General features: G+C 58.1%; 1 protein-coding gene across 2 annotated transcripts in view; it reads right to left on the reverse strand.

Moving 5' to 3' along the window:
- The window catches only part of ITPK1 (inositol-tetrakisphosphate 1-kinase), a 167,696-nt gene that overhangs the window by 126,172 nt on the left and 18,226 nt on the right, over positions 1–23,298 (reverse strand). For both annotated transcript variants that reach the window (XM_080808815.1, XM_080808814.1), the window contains one exon: positions 2,902–2,926. In XM_080808815.1, the coding sequence (XP_080664941.1) occupies positions 2,902–2,926 (25 nt within the window). The remainder of the gene's footprint in view (positions 1–2,901; positions 2,927–23,298) is intronic.

Below are 23,298 nucleotides of genomic sequence, written 5' to 3' on the forward strand. Positions count from 1 at the left end.
TCGGTGTCCGGCACACTACCATCCATAGTCAAGGTCAACACTCACGTGGTACCACCACCATTCACCATTCAAGAGGACTCCCCTCCCTCGAGGACACCGCAGGGCCTTACCAGCACTTTACAGTCATGGCTCCTGACCCTGGGCTCCAATATCCTTTTTAATAGTAGCTAGAGCCCAGGGGCGCCTGGATGGCTCAGTCATTATGCATCTGCCTTCAGATCAGGTCATGATCCCAGGGTCCTGGGATCGAGCCCCATGTCTGGCTCTCTGCTCAGCGAGGAGCCTGCTTCCTCCTCTCTCTCTGCCTGCTTCTCTGCCTACTTGTGATCTCTGTCTGTCAAATAAATAAATAAAATCTTTAAAAATAAATAAATAAATTAATTAATTAATTAAATCTTGAGGTGCCTGGGTGGCTCAGTTGGTTGAGCGTCTACCTTCGGCTCAGGTCATGATCCTGGAGTCCTGGATCAAACCCCATGTCAGGCTCTCTGCCCAGCGGGGAGCCTGCTTTTCCCTCTCTCTCTGCCTCTCCTCCAGCTTGTGCGCTCTCACAATCTCAAAAAATAAACAAAATATTTTAAATAAATAAATAAATAATAGCTCTTGGGAAAAAAATAGGGGTGCCTGGGTGACTCAGTCGTCAAGCGTCTGCCTTCGGCTCAGGTCGTGACCCCAGAGTCCTGGGATCAAGTCCCGCATCGGGCTCCCTCCTCCGCGGGGAGCCTGCTTCTCCCTCTACCATTCCCCTCTGCTTGTGTTCCCTCTCTCACTATCTCTATTAAATAAACAAATAATGTATCAAGAAAAAAAATAGTCCCCAAACCCCAGGTAATAACAGGCCTGGAAACGTTTGGTAAATGGAACATTTAGTAAAACTAAGATGCAAAGGGGCCCCGGTTAGCAGAAAAACCATGGGCTCAGGAGACACGCCGGCCCACAGTCAAACTCCGAGGCCACCACCACCAGCCAAGTTCCCCAAGAGACATCCTGAGCCTCCATTTCCTCAACTCTAAAATGGGTACGAAAACACTACTCCTGTCACTGAGTGGCTCACAAAAAGGGACATTGCCACTGGGGCAACGGACGCAAGAAAACAAGAAACCCTGGGCGCCGGCTGACGGCATGCTCACCTCCCCCCACTTCAGTCACAGACCCCCTCGGGTGTGGCATGCACCCATCCCCGGCATCCAGGGGCCCACCAGCCCGGGCATCTGGCCCACAGAAGCTTGGCTGCTTCTGAAGAAACCAGCCAAGTAGTCTCGGTTTCCAAATTTTGCAAAGAATCCTTCTGTGCATCTTGAAATTCCGAGTTCTCCAAACACGGGCGGACGCCAGGAGGAGGTACAGAGAGATACATCGCGGGGGTTTTATTTTTAGATACGGGTGTGGAAAGCATCCACGTTGGGTTCTCTCTGGTCCCCAGCCACCACTTCCTCCCCGAAGTCGTCACCAAAGTGAACAGCAGACACATCAAGGAAGATCTTGCAACTCTTCTTCTGCCCGGTAAATTCTAGAACAATGGCTCCAAGTCTCTGGTTCCACCCCGGACTAAGTGGATTAAAGGTTTTAGTCTAAATCTTCCCAAGAAGCCACGGAAGGCAAACACGCTATCCCCCCAGGTTGTCCTCCCATCCTGAAACTCCAAGGCCCTCTGCCCTCCCCCACCCTCCCCTTCCTCCTGCGGCGGAGGGGAGGGGCAGGGGGAGGAGCATCCCACCATGTTTGTCAGGGGTCTTCCAGGACAGGAATCAGGTATTGGGGGAAGGGCACATTTCTTCCCTTTTTAAGTAACGTGTTGGTGAGCACATGAATTCACTTCCTCTAAAACGTGCCCCCCACAGAAATTTCTGCGTGAACCCTGACAAGCACTGTAGCTAACCTCAGGGATGATTTGGAACCCTCCCGGCTGCCACTACCCATCAATCAGAAACAGCCCCGCAAGCACGCGTCTTACCCCGTCCTGAATTCTGACTTTCCCCCTTTTAAGGTCTAAGAAATTAAGGTCCACAGAAACCCTCTGTGCAGATCACGCCACTCTGCAGAGCCAAAATAAGCCTGGATGAAAAATCGACAGCCCATGAGGGGCTTCCAGAAGCCACCTCCTCCCCCAAAACCAACCTCAGCCTCCAGGTCACAAGTTCAACCCGCTCCAAGGAGGGAAGCCGGAGGAAGAACTCATTCAGCAGCCCCCCACCAGGGCTCCCGCGGCTGCCGTCAGAGCGCACACACTCCATCCATCCTTCCTTCTCCAGCCAACGAGCCCCTGATCCAAGTCTGCCCCAGGGGGAGGCAGCCTGGGGGTCAGGAGCCCCCGCGCTGACTCCAGACACTCCAGGAGCCAGGGGCCCCCAGGGAAGATCAGATGCCATCGCACTGACAGCAGGGAGGGGGTGCGCCTGACCTAGGGGTGCAGGGGAGAAAGGCAGGGGAGCAAGCGTCGTCTCAGAGATGACACCACTTACAAGAATGGTCCGAGAAAGGAGAGGGCTCGCCCCCAGAGGGCTGAGCAGCCAAGGCAGAGGCCCAGGGCGGGGGGAGGAGGGGGGCTTGTACTCCCTCGGCAGAGACGGAGCGCAGACACAGACAAACCGTGGGGGGCAACAGGACCCCAGAGGCTCGCTGGGTGGCCATGCTCCTGCACCCTGCCTACCGCACCCCTACCCACAGCCCCACCTCTCCCCCTGCCAGCTCTGTCCACCAACGAAGCAGCTGCAACTCCACAAACCCCAGAGACCACCGACCACAACCCACGTCCTGCCAGGGCAGAAATCACAGAGACTCCACACGGGGAGAAGTTCAGGAAGGGGTTCAAGCACCCAGACACCTGTGGGAGAGGCGGAGAGAGGAGCCCTAAAAGGCCCACCCACAGGTGAAAATGGCGAGGGCGTGGTCTGTACTCACCTGCACCACTTCTATCCCTCGCTTCCTGTGGAGAGAAACAAAGAAAACAAAGGTTACTCAAGCAGGCAGGAAGCATCCTTCCAGAACATTCACTAAGGCCAGCTGCAGGCAGGAGGATGGGACAGCCTACGGCTGCATCCCTCAAGCACAGTCCCCAGAACAGACCCATTAGCAAAGGGAAGGCTTGTGAGCTCCTCGTCAGTCCGCAAGACCACCTCTTGGCAGAGAGACAGAAAGAGTCATCTCCTAGGGGGACTTGCCTGTTGTTCTACAAAGACCCGAAGCTTGCCTGTTTTCCTCACAGCCGCTGTCTCCCTCTCCAATCTCAGGGCCAGCCCTTCAGGGGCACAGCTCCAACCTGGATCACCCCAGGACACTCCCCTCCACCGCATTTACCACCAACGGTCTGACCCTCTCTCCTTGCCTCAATCACCTCCCATGGCTCCCCGTTTCCTCTGATATCTGGTCTCACACCTTGGCCCGGCCTCCCGGGTCTGTCCCAATCCATCCACTCTCCCAAGCTGCAGGAGGCCCCAAAACCCTTCAACCCTCCTCAGCTTAGTTAACACAACACCAGCCATCTCTAGCCCCTACTGACACCCTATGCGTCCTCTGAGCCTGGTTCAACCATCATGGGCCTCGCCAATGTTGCTGCCAGCCCGGACCCTGCCTCCTCCGCCTCTCACCCACAATCTCATGGCCACCCCAGCCCACTCCAGACAGGGTCCAGTTCTCCGACGGATGCACAAAGGGCCCCTGCAACTCACCCGCCTTTACCTCCCCCGCCCCAAGCATCTGGGCACACGGGCTGTGCCACTTCTCCAAGCCTTGGTCCATATTTTCCATCCCAGCCTTTCAGATATGACTCAGACAGACGCTCTCCCAGGAAGCCTTCCCCTGACCCATGACACACTCGCCCGACCCACCTATCCAGAGCCAGATCAGTCCCGAGAACCTGGGACCACCATCATCCTGGCCCTTCGTTCCAGAGTCCTGATGGGCTGTCTCCGGGGGCAGGGCACAGGGGCAGGAACAGGGGTCTGTAGGCAATGCCTGTGGCATATAGCCATGCCCATGTGCATTTTCCTGGGAAGAAAGGCCAGGGTGCTCAGAGGAGGCTGTGACTCGGCAAGGCTGGAAATCAGAGCAGGGACGATGGCAGGTCCAATGGCTGTGTGTACTGTGTGCCTACTAAGGGTGCCCGCCTGGCATCCAGGCACTCCCTAAACGCTCAGCTCAGGTTCCCGTGTGCAGCCTGGCCCCGCACTCAGGGGCCACACCAAATGCTTAGGCCCTGGAGGGGTTCACGGTCTAGGGGAGGAGGTTGGCACCAAGGCCCCTGGGCAGCGTCACCATCCCCTCACATGACACCGCGGAGGTGACGCCTACCAACTCTGCATTTGTTGGTTGGCTCACCTGAGTGTTTCCCGGCACCTCCTGGGAGCCGGCACCCGGCGGAACCTCGAAGGGAAGCCGCTACCTGAGTCAGCAAGACAGATGGACAGACCGGTTGGCACTGCGGGATACGCCAAGCCAGTCGTCCCTCAACCTGACACCTCGACATGCCGCTGGGCCCCGAGGAACCTAACCTGAAAACCAGTGGCTGATGCTTTCTGGGGTCCCCACCATCACTCAGCTTCTCCACAGTTCCAGAACAAATGACAGCCAATACCCATTGGCTGCCATGACATCATGAGGGGAGAGACTGGACTCAGAGCACACCCCTGGGCCACCAGCACGCTCAGCGGGAACCCCTCACAGCCTCGGTCTCACTCCCAGACTGTCCTTCTCCACCTGAGCATCGGTGACAGTGACCAGTCCACGGCCACTTGACTTGTGACTGGGACCAGCCAGGCTGGGCTCAGAGAGACTCCTCACTTTGCCCCTGGCCCCGATCCAGGACAAAAATCTCCAACAGCTGAGGGAACAGCTCCTTGGGAAGTCCCTAAGGACAAGCCTTGGGGCCACACCACGGGAAGGACAGATGGCACCGAAGGGGACAGCAGGCGCGTGCGTACGTGACCTGCACCAGGCGGAAAGGGCCTGTGCTGGGCTGCCGCCAGGCCCTGGGTTTTCCCTTTGAGTTAATCCTCATGGCATCCTGATTATCCCGGCGTGTGGCTCTCATCTCCTTCCGAGGCTGACTGCGGTCACTTCCAACCCGCCCTCATCTGACGCCGTCCCAGTCAGCTCGCCCGCCCCCAGTCCTAAAAAACAAACAGGACTCCCACTCTGAAAACACAAGAGAACCGTAACATAAAAGAAACAACAAGAAGTCATCTTGTGCACAGGCAGGCGGAAAATCTTAAGTGGGACTGAGGTCCCAGGAGCCAGCCCAGCTCCTCTGTAGCTCAGAGCTCCAAGAATGGGATCTGGCTCGACTGGCAGAAAAGAGGGGGGGTCCCCTTTCAGCCCACAGCAGGCCACACGGGAGACACCATCAGTCGGGGCGGCCAAGGTGCACCGGGTGCTCCCTGCATGCTGACGCCTTCCACAGCCCCAGCAGGGAGGGGCAGTGATGACCCATTACACGGATGAGCAAGCAGAGGCCAGAAGAGTTCAAGAAGTGTGGGTGCCGGCCACGCTGTGGGGCCGCCCCACGCCCAGGTGGTAAGCAGCAGGCACAGCAGAGCTGGCAGGGGAGGCACGGAGGACGACCAGGCAGGTCTCTGCGCCCTAGGGTCTCAGTGTAAGCGGGGGAGGCAGGAAGGGAGGCAGGCAGGAAGCCACACGCCCCACGGTGGAGGGACCCCATGCACACCACTGCAGCCCACGGAGCAAAGGAGAACGTAAACCTGTCGGGGTCTCATTCCTTCCTCTGAAACTCCTGTGGGACCAAGAGGCCAACAACCCTCGCTTCCCAAGCAGCGGGCTCCTGAAATTGCCGAAGTCCAGAAACTGGTTTCTGACACCAAGGGGGAGGAGGGAGGAGACGATAAGCCAGACGGCCTGCTGTCAAGTGATGAACCCTTCCTCCTGAAAACCCCAGCGCCGCCAGCCCCACCCCACAGACGTCCTCACGTGTATGGTGTTTCAGGCTGTTAACTGTGACAGCAAAAGACCGGCAGCAACTTAAAGACCCCAAGAGGGGCCATTCACAAACCACACGTGGTCAGTACTGGGCAGTAATAAAAAGAACGAGGAAGCCCCCCACGCGCCCAGAAGGCTTCATCACCAAGACGACCCCCCCATGTAAAAACGCAAGGTGCAAAGCTCTGTGCGCCGCCTGCCACGGCCTGGGCTCAGATCAACCGGCACGAGAACTCGGGCTTGCACACACACACAGAAGGAATCTGAAAGTACCACCAGAACGAATGAAAGAAAATGGTGTGGGTGGCCTCTGGTCAAGGGCAAGGGCAGCTGGGGGTGGGGTGAGAAGACTTCTGTTTCACTGTACACTCTCATGCTGGAGCATTGTGCCCCGTGCACCCAACAACACATTCTCAAACACTAGGAGTGGTTTTTTTTTTTTTAATTATCTTTTAAATAATTGGTAAAATTCCAGCGGCCTCCATACCCAGTGCTTGCATAAGGTAAATGCCTGATAAAGGCATGAATCAATCGTCAATCAGTAACATGAACTGGGGGCGCCTAGGGGGCTCAGCCCGTTAAGCGTCTGCCTTCCACTCAGGTCACGATCCCGGAGTCCTGGGATCGAGTCCCACATGGGACCCCCTGCTCAGTGGGGAGGCTGTTCCTCCTCCTTCCTCTGCCTGCCGCTCCCCCTGCTTGTGCTCAAGCTCTGTGTCTCTGTCAAATAAGTAAATAAAATCTTTAAAAATATGTATATTTTTTCAAAATAACATGAAGTAGAGGAGTCCAGGATTTATCTAAAAAAGTTTCCAAGTTCTGGGCGCCTGGGTGGCTCAGTGGGTTAAGCCGCTGCCTTCGGCTCAGGTCATGATCTCAGGGTCCTGGGATCGAGTCCCGCGTCCAGCTCTCTGCTCGGCAGGGGGCCTGCTTCCCTCTCTCTCTCTTTGCCTGCCTCTCTGCCTACTTGTGATCTCTCTCTCTCTCTCTGTCAAATAAATAAATAAATAAATCTTTAAAAAAAAAAAAAAGTTTCCAAGTTCTGCTCAAAGAGGAGCTGAAACAATGCCCTTCTGAGACCACAAGACTGCCCTGCCGGGAGCGGGAGCGTTTGGTCCTGATTCTGAGCACACTTAACTATTGGACTGTATGGCATGCAGACCAGGAGGGCGTGAACTGCCTGTCCACTGTGGCCACAGCAGGAAAGACATGGGTGGCTTTTTTCCTTTACATTTCCTTGTATTTTCTAGTTTTCTACAATAAGCATAGAAACTACATCCCAAATGATAGAAAAAGTAACAATAAAAGTTAAAGAATTAAAGAAGTTTATTTAAACCCTGCACCTAGAAAAAACTTGTACAGATTCTGAAACTGTTGTTTTCTCGATAAATACTGATTAATAAGTTCTGGACAGAGAACTATGCCCACGGCTCCTAATTATAAACCTGTTTTTCCAAAAGCTGAATTGCTATGAAGGGAAGATCTGTCTTGTAAAAGGACTCCTCCTCGCCAGAAGTCAAAGGAGAGCACAGCCCTGAGGAATTTAAAATGCTCATTTAAGGAAACTATCCTTTCGCGGCCGGTGGGGGAGCAATCAGAGACGGCTTCAGGGAGGAGGTGGCATTGGCCATATCAATGAAAGGAAACTACAGACAGACACTTGGGAGGAGAGGTCAAAGAGGAACAACAGGAGGAGCACCCCCTTCCGCAAAGGTGCCTGGGGATGTTGGGGGGGCGGGGCCAAGATCCACAGAAAGGGCTGGGCAGGGGCAATGAAAAGGGGCCGGAAGCCCCAGAGGCCCAGAATGTCACAGCACAGCCTGGCCCTTACCCTGTGCACCGGCAGATCCCAAATACCAGGGTGGACAGCTAAGAACCCCCACTAGAACTTGTCCAAAACCCCAGCTCAAGGTCTGGTCCTATGGACTCTGAGTGGGAGCCTGGGAGGGATTCGGGTCTTTGCCAAGCCCCCGGGGGCCACTCGGAGCAGTCAGGTCTGGGAACAAGGTGTAGCCTGGGCATGAGGAGGAGGAGGACCAGATGGGGGTGGGAGGGCTCATCCAGGGGCAGACCTTCCGGGTCCTGGGGACAGGACAACCAGATGATGGGCACAGCAGGCCGAGGCCCAGGCCAGCACCAGCAGCGGACGGTGCGCCCACGCCACGCAAAGGTGGCTAAACTCTTCTGTGTTCTCGCCTGTAGTCGTACCAGGAGGGGATCAGAAATGGAGAACTGAGCTGAGCAGACAGTTCAGGGCTAGGAAAATACTATCGGGGAGACAGGTGAAAGCGGAAGAGGCAGGTGTGTCCTTAAGAGGAGACCCTGGAACCAGACCCAACAGTGCCTCATGCCTCGGTTTCCCCATCTCTCAAGTGAGGAGAATCCTGGCACCGACCCCACAGGGCTGCTGGGGCCCACCCTAAGAATGTGGGCTTCTTTTACTTCGCTCTGTACTGCCTTCCTGCCCTCCAGAACTGGCCCTCCTCGATCCCACACGATGCTGATGGGCACGCGAACAACTGAGGGGCTGTACCCTCTCCTGGGGTGACACGTGGCCTGGCACCTTGCTTGGATGCAGGATGGGCAGGGGGCCCGAGGTCCTGGGGGACTATTCACAGCACAAAGAGCGTGGCCAAGAGCATTAGCGCTCTGTGGCTTCTCTGTGGCCAGACTGACAAGGAGGAGGCCACAGCAGGAGAAAAAGCCAGCACCGTCTTGTCGGAGCTCGAGCCCTCCATCCAGCCGGCCCGGAGCCTGTCCTCTCCAGCCCCGCAGTTGCAGAATTGGCTGAAGCCAGTTTACACTGAGTTTCCGTCACAGACAATTGTCACGCTGACGACAGCAGGTGCTCTGTAAGTGACAGTGGCTACCACTTCCTGAAGACAGCCCAGCGCTGGAGGACAGGAGATGACAAAGGAGTCCAATGAACAGGATCAAAAGCAGGAGGAGCAGGAGGTCTCCGAAGTCAGGGAGGCAGAGCACCCCGAGGGAGATGTGTCCACGAGCCCATGCCACAAGGAGGCCACTGCGGGTGGCATCAGGAGGGCCAACACGGGACCTTCTGGGAGAACAACCCCAACAAGAGGCAGGCCTGCCTCACCACAGAGCAGGACCCTGTGGAAACCAGCAGCAGGCCGGGGCCTGGGTCTCAGCTTCCCCATCTGATGAATGGGCGTGAGCCTCCCGGCCCACCTTCCAGGGCAGGTGTCAGAACTGAGGCCTGCAGACAAGTAAACCAAGGGGGAGAGGGTGACGCTCAGAGCCAGAGGTCTCCTCTGACCACCGGGGAGAGAAGAGTCCGGTGGCAGCTGGGAGAACCGCAGGCCCTTGGAGAGAGCAGGGCGGCCATTCAAGAAGCTCGTCCAAAACGGGAGGCTCATGGGCTCATCAAGAACCGCTTTCCTGCAATCTGCAAGGCCACGGTCACTTGCCTCCTGCCCAGGCACAGCTGAGGGCTGGCAACAGGGGGCAGGCCGCCCCAGAAAGCAGGCCGGCAGGCTAACCCAGCTGCCAAGGGAGACTCACAGCAGGGGGAATCAACCCGGAAACGCAGGCTCCCTCCCACCGAGAGGGGAGGGGAAAGAAGCCGCACCTGCACCCAGAGCTGAAAACCTCTAACGGGAAGTGTGTAATTATGCAAGTGGAAAGCCAGGCATGCGCTCGTCCAGGCCATTTGTAGCCCAGTCTGGTAACTGGCCGACTTCAGGAGGCGGGAATAATAATGGCCTTTAGCACCCAAGAGGCCTGCAGGCAGCCTCCCCACCTCCTGCCTCCTGCCCCTCCCCGCCCTGCAGAGGGTCAGGCCCTGAGAGGGCCTCCCCGGGACTCGGGCGAAGCCGCAGCTGGGCCTCCTCCCTCCCCCATGTGTGCGGACGGACACACTGCCCGCTGCCCCGACTGCCACCCCAAGGTCACCACCTAACTCACACTCGAGGTCAGCTTCCCAGGAACCTCCCTTGGCTCCCAGCCTCCTCAGAGACCCTGAGCCCCCTCACTGAGCACAGAGAGGCCTCCTGGCTCAGTGTCGCCGCCCCCAACTAGGCTAAGAATGCTGTGGTGGACAACAGTAACGGTGGCCCCCGATCCTGGAAGCTCTGCTGGGCATCCCTCTGCCCCACGCGCACGCGCGCGCACACACACACACACACACACACACACACCCAGGTTCAGCAAGGCCCCATGGCTTGCTTTGGCCAATGAAATGTGCACAGAGTGATCCAGGTCATTTCCAAGTTCAGGCTCTCAACTGCCAGCGTCCAGCTCCGCAGACAGTCCTCCAGGACATCAGCCACCGCCATGGGAGCATGAGGACACAGATGGCCCCCAGGGCTGGCCCAGACCCACTTCTGAAAAGAAACCAGGCAGGGTGGCCACAAAGCCAGGCCAGGAACCAGAAGGATACCTGTTAAGAGGCCCTTCGGCTTGTGGGAGTTCTCAAACGGGGCACTTTTTGCTTCCAGGAGACAGTTAGCAACACCTACCGACATCTTCACGTATTACCTGAGAGGAAGTGCTCCAGGCATCCCAGGGTGGAGGCCCTACAAGGCACAACCCCCAGAAACAAAGGACTCTCTGACCTAAACTGGAGAAACGCCAGAGTGCAGAGACCAGGCCTGAGCCACCGGACTAGGGACAAGCTATAAATCAATCTGCTGCCGCAAACCTCCGGGGCTTGTTTGATTTTGCAGCCTTGCCTGCCTGATAAATGCCCCTCCAAGAAGCAGGGCCAGTGGCCTCTGTCTACGCCCCCAAATTCTGAACACAACCCCTGGCCCATGGCACGTGGGGGCGCAGCATAAAGGTGTTGGGGGGAAGGTGGCCCCAGCCCCTCCTCTCAGGAAACCTTCCCAGGAGGGAGCCCATTTTCTAAAAACACCTGGGCCCGACCCACCTCTGTGCCTTGGCACAAACTATTCTCTCTCTGCCTGCCATGCCCTTCCTCCCCCGGCAAACTCCTGCTCAAGCATCACGAACAGCTTGGACATCAAGCCAGTTGAAGGCTGTTCCCCTGCCCCTTCCCCAGAGCAGAAAGGATGGTTCTGTGGCCCCATAGCCATGTGACACTGAAGACTGCTCATGCTGGGTTTTGGACCCTGGGCTCCCGAGGCCAGGGGCTGGGAGCTCAGCACCCCGTGCCCACTGTGGACCCTGAACCTGGCAGGTGCTCTGTGGGCCTCTTCCTGGATGAACACCGAAGTCTCCCAGCACCAGGGGGCTCCCACCCTGAGCCATCCCTGTCCATCTGCATCCTCGGAAGCCCACTTGACCTACTGATGGTGTCACAACTTGGGATTTCCCTCTTATTCACAATGGCAGAAACTGAAATGGCCCAATATAAAGGCAACATACAAACAGAATTTTAAAGGTAGTACAAACATTTGAGTTGTTTGGATAGCTCCAGGAAAGAACCAGATAAACTGGAAGCTGCCATATGGCCATACGTCTTTGGGCGGGGGGAGGGGGGGTGTCCCCTGAGTGGACAGTCACCAAATCTCATCACTGAAGACCTTCCCCCAGACCAGGTGCCCCACCTGGAGGAGGCGGGGCGGCTCACAGGTTCCACACGGTGCAGACGCAGGAGCGTGAGTCAGCGTGTTCCTTCCAACCCAGAACAAGCCCCAGGGGTCCCTGAAAGGGGCTTTCCCTGGTGAACCCAGGAGGTGGGCGACGGGCAGGGCTGGTGACTCACCTCCCCAGCATCTCCTGGAGGAAAGGAGAGCGGCCAGGGCCACCAGGGGCCAAGGTGTGTTTAAAACCTCCACCCCTCAACTTTCAGGGTAGGGAAACTGAGGCAGGGGTGGGCTGGAGATTACCCCAGGGAGTGTCCTGCCACATCCAAAGTGTCACCATTTCAGACTGGAAATCGCCACAACTTTTCATCTGGAAACAAATACTGAGATTGCCTCAATGGCACTTGACACATTCCCACTTTCTGATACTAATAACTCTCCGAAATTCCTTGCAAGTCTTTTACTACCTCCTTGCAGGTGCTGTCATTTTTCTTTCTCCTAATCAGGGGTGGGCCGTAAATTGCTGGGGCAGGGTTGGGGGGGTTGCTAGGAGACCCCAGGGGCTGCAGGAAGGGCTGGTTCCAGCAACCCCCCCACCCCACCCCCCCTGTTGTCAGCCTTGCCTGCCTCGGGGCTACCCTGTTCTCTTCACAGCAGTTTCTCATTCCCAAGAAAGCACAGTCAGTTGAAAGCCAGCCTAAGGAACACAGTACTAAGCTACAGCAGGAGGAGAGAAAGGCATTCCAGCACTGACATTTTCCTCCTTGGGAGCCACTGGGGGAGCGAGAAGCCTGCCCAAGGAGGTCGGAATGTTTTTATCACCTATCCTCCAGGGACCACACACCCTTAAAATAGCCGCACAAACGTGTGTCCTGGGCCTGCACCGGGGAGGGTGACACTTAAGGGCTGCGTTCCAGGGGAGCTTAAACGTCTCTACCCACCCAGATCCTGCTGCTAACACTCCCTTGCGCTTGAAAGCTCCCTTCTGGCCCGACGGCTGGATTCCAAGACCATGAGAGGGTTCTTTGAAGCCCTGCAGTTTGGGGGAGGGGGCGGGCTGCTGCTGGGCGGCCCACTACCGGAGCACAGAGCTCCCCGCAGCACTGCCGTCAAACATTTGCTGGGCTTTCTCTTTTCAGCCCTGGGCTGGCCTGGGAACAGAGGGGTCCCCCACGCCACAAGCCCTGCCTAGAGATGCTGGTGGCCACAGGGCCCCCCTGAATAGAGCAAACATTTGGTGGGGGCGGCTGGGGTTGTGGGAAGGTTACTAAAGATTGCTGGTTGAGCTGAGCCCAGAGGGTGCCCAGGAGGGAGGCTGTCCAAGCCAGGGCTTCTGGGAGCGGGGCTCCCCCAGCCCCCTCCACCCCATCAAAGGGAAGGTGAGGTTCTCCCCACCCCCGATCTCAGAAAACTTAAACCATAAAGCACCTTATTTTAAAATGTCCCCAACCCCGGGGCTGTTTACAGGATGGTGGCGGTCCAAGCGGTCAGTCAAGTAACGGCCTTATCCAACAGCACGTGACAAAGGGTAGGGAGTTGAAGCCTGGCTCTGACCATGACCCGGTCCCAGCCTGGAGAGAAAGGCAGTGCGGACAAGCACTGTCCTCATTTCCTATTGCTGTTGTAACAGATCAGCACAGACACGGCCCCTGTGCCGGACACGAGCGTCTGCTCTCACGGCTCCGGGGGTCAGGAACCTCAGCTGCATCGGCAGGGCTGAGTTTTCCTTCTGGAGGCTCTCGGGAGAAAGCACGCCTTCGCCCTGGCCAGCTGCTGAGGCCGCCTGTACCCCTTGGCTTGCTGGGGCCCCAGGACTTCGACCTCTGCTTCGCCATCCCATCTCTTTCGAACCCTCCTGCCTCCCTCTTGTAAGGACCAGCGTCGTTACGCCGGCGCCCCCCAAGTGTCCGGGATGCTCTCCTCCCTCCAGGCCCTCACGCACATCCGCTAAGCCCCTCCGCCGGGTGAGGGAGCACCACCCCAGAAGACACCCGGCGGGGGTGGGGGGCGTTAGTCCGTCTCCCCCAACACGAAGGCTCTTACGGCCCCACCATCCCACGAGTCTCAGACACCCCCCCGAAGTGTCCACAGGTGTGCCAGGGACAAATCAGGAGGTTCGGCCCGAGCCTCCCCAGTCACGGAGGAGGAGGCCAGAGCTCAGCCCCCTCGGGAATCCTGGAAGGACTCCAAAGGGCAGAAGCAAACACCCACACAGGGATCCCTGACAGGGAGAGGCATCCTGGGTCTGGGCCGTGGAGACATGTGGCCCCAGACCTGGAAGCCTTGGCCCTAAGCTGGGGTGGGGGGCGGGGAGTGTAATATTCCTGACCCTTGGGTCCACTGTAAGGCCCACGAGAGATGCCCGGCCCGGCCAGGCCTTCCCACCGCTCACTCCAAGGCCACCCGGCTCCACTGAAGGCCCCGTCCCTCAGACCCTGCCAAGTGACTCGGAGCAGCGACAGACACTCCCCGAAGAGAGGTATTTGCTGCCTGAGCCCAGCACAAGGCACCCCGAAGACCCCAGGGGCCTGCTGGGCCCCCATGTACAGGTCCGGGGCTCCCCACCTTTCCAGGTGCACTGAACACCCAACTCCAGAAACAGGCAGAGCCTCCATCTGGCGCTCCTGGGACCCTTAAATTTAAGGAAGATTCCAGAGCCCCGGCACAACCCAAACAAATGATTGGCAACATCAGTCATTCCTGGGCCCCCTCACCCCTACTCAGGCCTGTTCTCCCTGAGCCAGGGAGAGAGGGCAAGGGAGGAGACAGGGGCCAGAGGGGGTGTCATTTCAAAGGCTGCATTAGGGGATGTGACGGTCCTGTTTCTTCAAGTGAGGAAATTCACAGAGAAACTCGTCCAAACAGAAGCTGGATAGAGCAAGACAAACCCTGCTCGGTGTCACCTACCTGTGGAATCTAACAGGAAAAAAGTCAAGCTCGTGGGAACAGAGTCAAATGGTGGTCACCGGGGGTTGGGGGGCGGGGCAGGAGGAAATGGGGGGAGGCTGGCGAAAGGGACAAACTTTCAGTCCCAAGATGAGTAATGTCCAGGGATCTAATGTGTAACACAGTGACCACAGCTGACAAGGCTGTGTCGCATGACCGAAGTCCACGGAGAGTGGGGCTGTTCCTGCCGCCAGCAGAAACAGGCAAATACAGGGGGTACCGGCCGTGTCCACTAACTCCACCGTGACGGTCACTCCACAGATCACAGACACACCAAATCTTCACGCCATCACGGTCTCAATGTAATTTTATTTTTCAGTTACATCTCGATAAAACTGGAAAAACTATACCTGTATCTGTAAACAAAGAAACCTGCCCCCAAACTCAAACCAAGTAAGCCACAGCGGAACCACAGTCTAAAGCCGCACCTGTCGGCAAAGACCAGGCTCGGCCCATGACCTGGGGCAGGGGGCGGGGGTCCGGCGGGTCTGTGGGGTGAGACTGCTGGGATTTCTGGAGGAGCAACTGGGCTGGACACAGCTGCCCCTCGGCCCCCCACCCAGCCAACTGCCCTGATCCTAGGCTGACATCCCTTCTCCACACTTGACCCCAGGGCGGCTGGGGGAGGCCTGTGGGGAAAGAGCCAGAAGGCATTTCTAGGGGCCCTGACGTCCCAAGACCACATGGAGCCGGGACCAGCCAGGCCCCAGATCACCTGTTTCTCCCTCCTCCACAGGGCTGACAGCTTCTCGGACTACAATGTCACTTGGAATCCACACCTTCCAAGCAGGACCACAGAAGCAGAGTTCAGCCCAGTAGCAAGGGAAGCCGCAGGCTCCCGGCAGCAGGCAGCGGGGGGACTGGCCCGTGACCGCAGAGGCCAAATGCCCGCCATCGGGGGCGGGGGGGACTGGTACATGGGGGACATGGTGGGGCTCATGTCCTAAGAAGGTTCCAAATCCACCAACAAGAGAGAACAGCTGGCCAGGTCGCTGGAGTCCAGGAAATCAAAGGCACCATGAAAACACACGCCAGCCCAGCCTCAGGGGGCCCAGAGTCTGCTCGGGGTGACAGGCACACGCCCCCACCTCCTTCTTTGCTCGGGCTCCCGTCCTCCCAGGCTCTGCAGCTGCAAGCCATGGCAACAGGCCCTGAGCATCGTGAAAAATCCCGTAGACACCCCCACAGGGGTGTCACAGCAGCAGCGACCTAAAGCCAAGAGCCCAGGCCTTGGGCAGAAGTGAAAATGCCAGAAAGAGGAGGCTCTGATTCCTCAGAAGGGAGAAGCCTGAGTGCAGGCAAAGGGCAGACACCCCACCCTGAGAGACATCCAAGTCACTTCCCTGACTCAGACGCTCTTCTGCTGGACAGCTCTCCAGGAATGACCCTCACGGCCAGCATAAGAACCCAAGACAGAAAGGAATGAATCCAGTTAGCAGGGGGCAGGCAGAGGGGGCTTTTTTTTTAAGTTGCCACGGGTTTTCTTAAACTAAATTCCTCCTGGTGACTTGCTTTCACAAAAACTACCTTTCTATCCAAAGTATTCTTTTATTCATTCACTTGTTTCATGCATATTTCCTGAGCACCTACTATGTGCCCGGGACAGTTTCGCTACTGGGGACACAAAAGTAAAGAGAGCTGAGAGGATTCCTGTCATAAAGAAACTCAGAGCATAAAGGGGAGTGTGAACATGCAAACAAGTGAAATAAATATAACAACACGTGACATGCTCTGAGAAGAACATTCAAGGGGCTGAGGCAGAGAAGGTAGGTCTGTGCTGAGATCTAAAGGCCAAGAGGCCAGTGGTGTGATGAGAGTAGAAAAAGCCTGCAAGGAAGCAGGAACTGCATCATGTGCAAAGGTCCTGAGGTAGGAAAGAGTTTCGAGCAGCTGAAGAACTGAGGAAAGATCACAGTGCGGGGAGAGAGAGGCAGGGGCAGGAGGCATGTTTTGGGGGCCCTGAGGGGCTATTCTTACACCATTTGGTACCCGGGACCGAGAAATTCTTTTTGATTAAACTCATCTGAACTGGGTCTTCTGGCACTTGCACCCGTAAGAATCCTGACTTCCACAGTGTCCAAACCACAGCATCATATTCCATCACCTTCTCCACCAACCCGTGCCTTAGACTTGACAGCGAGCGCCACCACCCACCCCGCAGCCCCAGTCCGGCCTCATGCCCACCTCCCCTCTCCCTCGTCCCCCATCAGTCATCACGGAAAGCTTTCACGGGGGCCTCCAGGCAGCCAAGGGCTGGGGGTCCCTCTCCCGGGGAGGTGGCCCGCTCCATGCTGGAAGGAGAGGCAGGAAGAGAAAAACAGATGGCCTCCTGGCTGAGGGAAAAAAAGAACCCCCGATAACACCGGCTGATTGCATATAATTAGGAAGGAAAATGCTCTTTCAAATTAGCTTCCCAAATGTGGATATAATTTCAAGTGTCCCTTGCAGTGTGATTACAGCATCGGCCCGACAAGTGTTTTACCGGCAGCTCAGATCATTCAGGCCCCTGCAGGCAAAAACGAATGAAGCCAACAAAGGCGCCAGCACCAGCCGGCCTGCTCCCAGGGAAGCACTCCCAGCTGCCCCGGTTTCCCGCACCCGCCTGGGAGCCCCAGCCCGGCACCAGCCCAGCCCTCCGCCTCCAGCGCAGGGCCCGCCCCAGGAAAGCAGGAGGCCCTCCTCTCTCTCTCCTCTTTCTTTCTGTGCCTTCAGGGTCTGTGACGTTCGGACTCGTCCTGAGAGCAGCCAGTTAATCCTAACAAGGACAGCTTCACCTGCTGTATGCCTCCTAGAGCCAAGGGCAGCGCTCTGTGCTTCAGTTTCCCCATCTGTAACTGGGCATGACGGTGGTAACTTATGACATGAGGAGTGAATGACACCTGGCACACGGTGAGCCGCCTGTCAATGTCACCCCGACCCTTCGCTGCCTCCTCCCATTTAACCCTCGTTAGAGCACGGACCAGTTCCGCGCACGTGGACCATAAGCTCAAAAAGCCACAGGCTCTGGCTGGGCGGCTGACCTCTATTCCTCCTCTCTGCCATGGCGGGGGGCGGGGGGGGCTGATAACTTGGGGCCTCCACTGCAAAGGGTCCCCCCATTTTACACACAACAGAACCAAGGCCAGGACTGAGAGGGACTTGAAGTCGTGGGAAAGTCAGGAGGAGGTCAACTGTCACCAGGCACTCGTGGACAAGCCCCACACCAGCGGATGTTGAGGGGAGGACACCACTCACCAGTGTCCTCAGTCCGCACCGGCACCCAGGAAGAGAAAGGGCTATCATAGCCCCATTCCAAAACGAGAAAGCCGAGGTTTGGGGCAGTTTGGACAGGTTCAGGGTCTCCAGCAAGGGCACGAGAGAGCCACGCTGTCCCATCTGGGCCTCCTTTCTGGCAGGCAGAGAACCGGCCACCCTGAGCGACCACGAGCACACCCCCCCAAGGACTGGTCGGGTGTGTGGGAATGGTGAACGGCGACCAAAGCAGGCCAAACCTGTGCCCGTGCCCGGGGAGCAACAAAGCCAGACTGGAAGCCAGACACGAGCCCCGAGAGTGACTGTCCCCGGGGGACATCCGGTGATGCCTGGAGATGGAATGGCACCCCGAGGCTGGAGACCAGGGTACTCTGATGGCCAGGACAGCCCCTAACGAGAGAGAAGGATCTAGCCCCACTGTGCAAAGAGCCCCCAGCTGAGGAGCCCAGTCCTCCGTGGACAAGCACGGGGATCTGCCTGGACGTGCAATCAGCTGAGAAAACCAAAACTTCCAAATAAATAGTGTGTGTGTGCACAGATGCTTCTAGGGAAATGCGGGTGCACGCGTGACACGCACTGCTCTACATATGCTAGAATAACCCGGAAGGATCGAAAACAAGGAGCAGCTCGGGGGGCAGGGCAACTAGGGGAGAAGGGGCACAGCTAGGACAGGACCCTTGCCAGCATAAATCCTTTCCTGCCTTTGCATTTGAATCATGTAACTGTACCGCCCACTCCAACGCATTTACGTCTCTCAAAACTAACAAAACAACCCTTCCCTCCATGTGCAGTCTCCCTCCACCACTCAGTCTCACGGTTCTGAAAGCCTCCAGAGCACGACAACCCAAGGTCAGTCACCCCAGAACGTCTCGATGACAACTGTAACTAGACCCTTGACTCAGATGGCCACAGAGGCAGAAAGTCAAACTCCAGAGACGTCCTGCCCCCCCATCCCCACCCCACCTGCCCCCACAAAGCTGGGCCTCTGGCAGTTCTGACCTAGGCACGGCTGATGTCAGAGCCCATGGGGTGACCCAGCCCAAGCTGGGCATGCTGTGGTCCTGGCCCGTGCCAACCGGGCCAGCCAAATTCCCATCCCATTACAAGCAGCCTCCAGCAGAAGGGAGCGTGTGCTCACTGGCCTGGGCCCCGCTGAGCCTCGGCACCGGCAGACTCCAGAGGGGCAGGGAGCCAGCAATCTAGGAGGAGGGCTGGAAGAGCGGGCTCACCCTGCCTCCGCTAAGCTCCCAAGCCCCAGGCACGAAGTCACCCTCTCCTCGTGCCAAGGACACCTGCCTCCCAAGACCTGCCCCCCATCATGGAAACCACATCCCGCAAAGCAACATCTCAGCAAGGCCTGGCGGACACCCCGCCGGCCGTTTTCTGGTTTTTTTGAAGATTTATTTATTTATTTGAGAGAGAGAGAGAGACAATGTGCCCGCAGGAACAGAGAGAATTTCAAACAGACTCCGCGCTGAGCACGGGCCCAACACACGGCCTGACCGTTGGACCCTGAGATCACAAGCTGAGCTGAAAGCAAGAGTGGGATGCCCAACCGACTGAGCCACCCAGGCGCCCAGAGGGAGAGAGTCTTAAACTGTGGAGCCCGACGTGGGGCTCTAGCCCACGACCCCGAGATCAGGACCTGAGCTGAAACCAAGAGTCGAGGCTTAACCGACTGTGCCCCCTTAGGTGCCCCCCACCCCCGCTAGCCTTTCTGGCAGTTGCTTTGTTTGGTCCTTACCATGACCCTCCTCCCCTCACCCAGCTCTCACCCTTGCACACTCCACACCATCTGCCTCCCACCCTGAGGACGACCACTCACTCAAAGGCAGGACTTCGTTCTCCTCTATGGTCCACAGTCAGGCATGTCTGGACCCAGAGCCCATCTCCCGACCCAGCAGGTGGCTAATCACCCGACTCCGTGGGGGTGGCCACACACCACATTTACACCTGCGGAGAAGCTTCACCAAGGACGGGCCTCCCCGTTCCAGAGCCCCAAGGGCAGAGCCAAGTGCCACGGGCCACCCTGCGGAGCCCAGCCCTTGCAGCCCTCTTCAGTAGCTCTCTGCAGTCCCCACGCTACCCTGGGTGGTCGTGATGGGGCCCCTTATGCCAGGGAGGCCCATCCCACATCCCGTATGACCTCCTCCCGCCTGCCGCCTGACCCGCACCTCCACCCGCAGGCCCACTTTCCCCACGGGCAGGCCTGGGCCTCACCCATCCCTCCTTCTCCCAGACCCGCACCCAGGGGGCAGCAGGTTTTCCAAACCAGGTCGTCTCAGATGTGAATGTACAAATGCACACAACACTCCCCTACCCCCCCGGGGACCACGCATAAATGCGGCCCTGAGCTGTGGGTCTGGGTAGGGGGAGACCGCAAGGTTCACAAGCTCCCTCCCGGCCAAGGCCACCCCCGCCAGACCACACCCTGACAAGCGAGGACCCAGCAAGTCCTCACAACTGGCCAGCAGTCCAGTCTGCTGGGTCAAGCCCAGCAGCCTCACACCCTGCAGCCCACAGCCCCAGCCTCGTCCGCTCCGGTCTGTGCTCCGCACCGCTCCACATCGGCCTCCGGCCGCCCTGCCCACATGCCTGCTCCGGCTCCCACAGCCTTTGAGACAAGGCCCAGGTGCCCAGTGATGGCTTACGGGACCCTGTGCCACCTGGACTTGACTCGGGCCTCATCCCCTACGTTGGGCTCCAGACAGACTGAACGTTTCCTGGCTCCTGGTTGCTCCTTCCAGCTCCGACCGCCGGAGGGAGGGCCCGGGGTAGGGGCACCCCAGTCCTCCTACCTGAGGGGCCCAGCAGAGGCTATCCAACCTCTGGTCTCCTCATCCGTTCGGTGCCAGGATGAGCACACCCAAGGATGTCGGGGTCCCCTCCTGCCTCCCCCAGCCAGGAAGAGCCCCGTGGTGGGAGGAGACCACCGGGGCAGGGAGTCGGGGGAGATGCAGGAAGGTAGCGGCTCCGTGGGCCGCTTGAGAATGAGACGGAGAGTCAGCAAGAAGCAGGGCGGTGTCTCTCCCGGTCTGCTCTGGAAACTCATCTGTCCCCCCAGCCCCACGCGCCACCCCCACGGGTGAGGCAACAGGAGGCTGTCAGCCAGACTCAGCCTCGAGGAGCAGGTTTAAATGCCACCATTTTATCCTCAAGTGCTCGCCTCGTGCTAAGTGCTATTCACGGACTTCCCGTCCCCCGCAAGCAGCCGAGGGAGGGGGCCTGTCGTCACCCCCTGCTGGAGCCTACAGACTGCAGTGACATCCCAGTGGGGCGGCCGGGTTCCGAGCCAGGGGGGTGGGCTCCTAACTACTCGGCGTGGCCCCTCACAGAGTGGACAAGACCTGCCACGACCACAGGGACAATCAGCAGGTGCCCCTTCCCTGACGCCCCATCCTGCTGCCTTCTAGATGCTCTCAGCCCAGGCTCCCAGGGGTGCCCACAGTCCCCAACTGCCCCCCAGCCTGACACACCCACAGCCCCTGAGGACCCCCGGCCTCACAGCGTCTCACCCTCCCACACGCCGGCTCACAACCTGAACTTTAAACCCTCGCCCGTCTGCCCGAGGAGCCCCTCCTGACCCCTAACAACTCCACGGGGGGTGATGCCCCTGCCACCCACCCAGCTAAGCCCCCAGGGCATGGGGGTGCCTGTGTTCTACCACCCAGACCCACAGCACCGCCAGAGGAACGCTCCCCCCGCGACAATGCTGCCCCTGCGACAATAAGACCAGCCGCCCACACCCACCGCTTGCCCACCTCTTTGCAAGGAGCTACAGGGGGCTGCTTCGAATATTTATAAACAAATACACACGCAGGCAGCGAACCACAGGGCTTACACTCACTCTTCCAACTGACACCCCAACTGCGAAGGTTAGGTCCATATATACCCCACAGATGTAGAAACTGAGGCACGGAGACCCTCGGTTAACCAGCCCAAACCACAGAGCTGGACGGTGCCAAGAGCAAAGTCCGTCCCTCCACGGCTGCCCCAGGCACCCTGCCTGACCAGCAGCTGGAGGGGACCCAGCCCGGTGGCCCTGTGGGGACAGAGGTGCCCGCCAGCCCAGGACAACTGCTGGTTTCGGGCACGGCCACACCCACAGGCCATCACCCATCTGAGGACTGGGCACGGCACCACGGACAGTGGGAGAGCCAATTCGCGTCTGACACTTACCACCTGCCTGTGCGCCCGAGCACGGAGCTCCGGCCATCCACCCACCGCCAGCGAACGCTGCCCAAAACTCTTTAAAGAATCACCGCATTCACAGTTTTGTGCAGTCATCTGATGGGAGCCTTTGCCCCCATCCGTCACATAAAACTTCATACATCTCGGCTTAGAAAGGCCCTTAAGAGTCTGGCCCCCCCCCCCGCCTCCCTGTTGCTCCCTCCCTCACATCTCCAGCCGCGCCCTCCTCCCTGCTGCTCCACAAACACACAAAAGCCCTTGCTCAAAAGCACCCCAGGGCCTTTACACGTGCTGTTCCCTCCTACCTGAGAGGCTCTGGCCCCAGACTTTCAAATACCTGCTTTCTAACCAGTCAGGCCATACCCCTGAATGCCTCCTTTAGAAAGGCCTTCTGTGACCACCCTGAGGACAGTCACCCATGCTCTTCACGTCCCTGCGAAAATTACCCCCTTTAACTTACCAGCTGACATGTTTGTTATAGGCCCTCCCCCCTCGTTCCTCCCCAAACTAAAGCTGCAAGGATGTGTCCATTCTGGCCACCACAGGTCTCTCACGAGGGCCGGTACAGCATGGAGGGACACCACCAGACATCTGTGCGCACACACTCTCCCAGGGGGTGCACGAGGTGTCCCCGTGGAAACACAGAGAAGCAGACCAACAACAGGAAACTGGGCCTGGAAGCATGGAGAAGTGCTACAGCACCCACCGGCTCAGCAGGGAGTGACGGCCAGATTCACGCTAGTTTCCCCGCTGAAAGCCCCAAGGGCTCTCCCAGTGAGAACAGTGTGGGATCCGGGGGCCCTGGCAGGTGCTCAGAGTGACATTCGCTTCTTCCAACTAAAGGAAATGAAGGTCAGCCAGGGAAGCGGCCACACAGGTAACATCAGGCTACAAATGGGGACCAAAACTCACCACTGCACACACTGTGATCACACCTGATGCCCCCACCCCACCCCACCCCACCCCACCCCCATCTGTTGCAGACGTGAGCCTCTCCTTAAATGGACACCAAATGCCCGGAGGCCCAGGCCGGAGAGCACCTGGCCAGAGCCAGGGCACAGAGCAGGGTACTCAGAAATGTTTTCTGAACAACGGATGGGCATTCATCCCTCACAGAGTCCCCGCAAGAATGAGCACCCTGGGGTCTCCCGAGGTGGACCCCAGCTTTTCCACCCCCCGCATGCCCAGCACAGCACACTCTGAGCACCTGCCAGGGACCAAAGAAGGAGGGGTCTGCGGGGTGGCTGGCGGGTGCGCTGGGCCAGATCACACACTCTTACGTGCAGACACGTTCCCAGTTCTTGACCCTCTCTGTGTCGGAGCCCTCTGCAATGACGTCACTGCCCCAGTCAAGAGGGGACATCTACTGTGCAAGCTAACTGCTGTGACGAGGTGTTAGTATCACGGGTCCCACATTCACAGACGAGAACACGGAGGTTCACAGAGCTAAGTTCTTTGCCAAAGGTCA

The sequence above is a fragment of the Martes martes genome, assembly GCF_963455335.1.
Source record: "Martes martes genome assembly, chromosome: 7".
Classification (NCBI taxonomy): Eukaryota; Metazoa; Chordata; class Mammalia; order Carnivora; family Mustelidae; genus Martes; species Martes martes.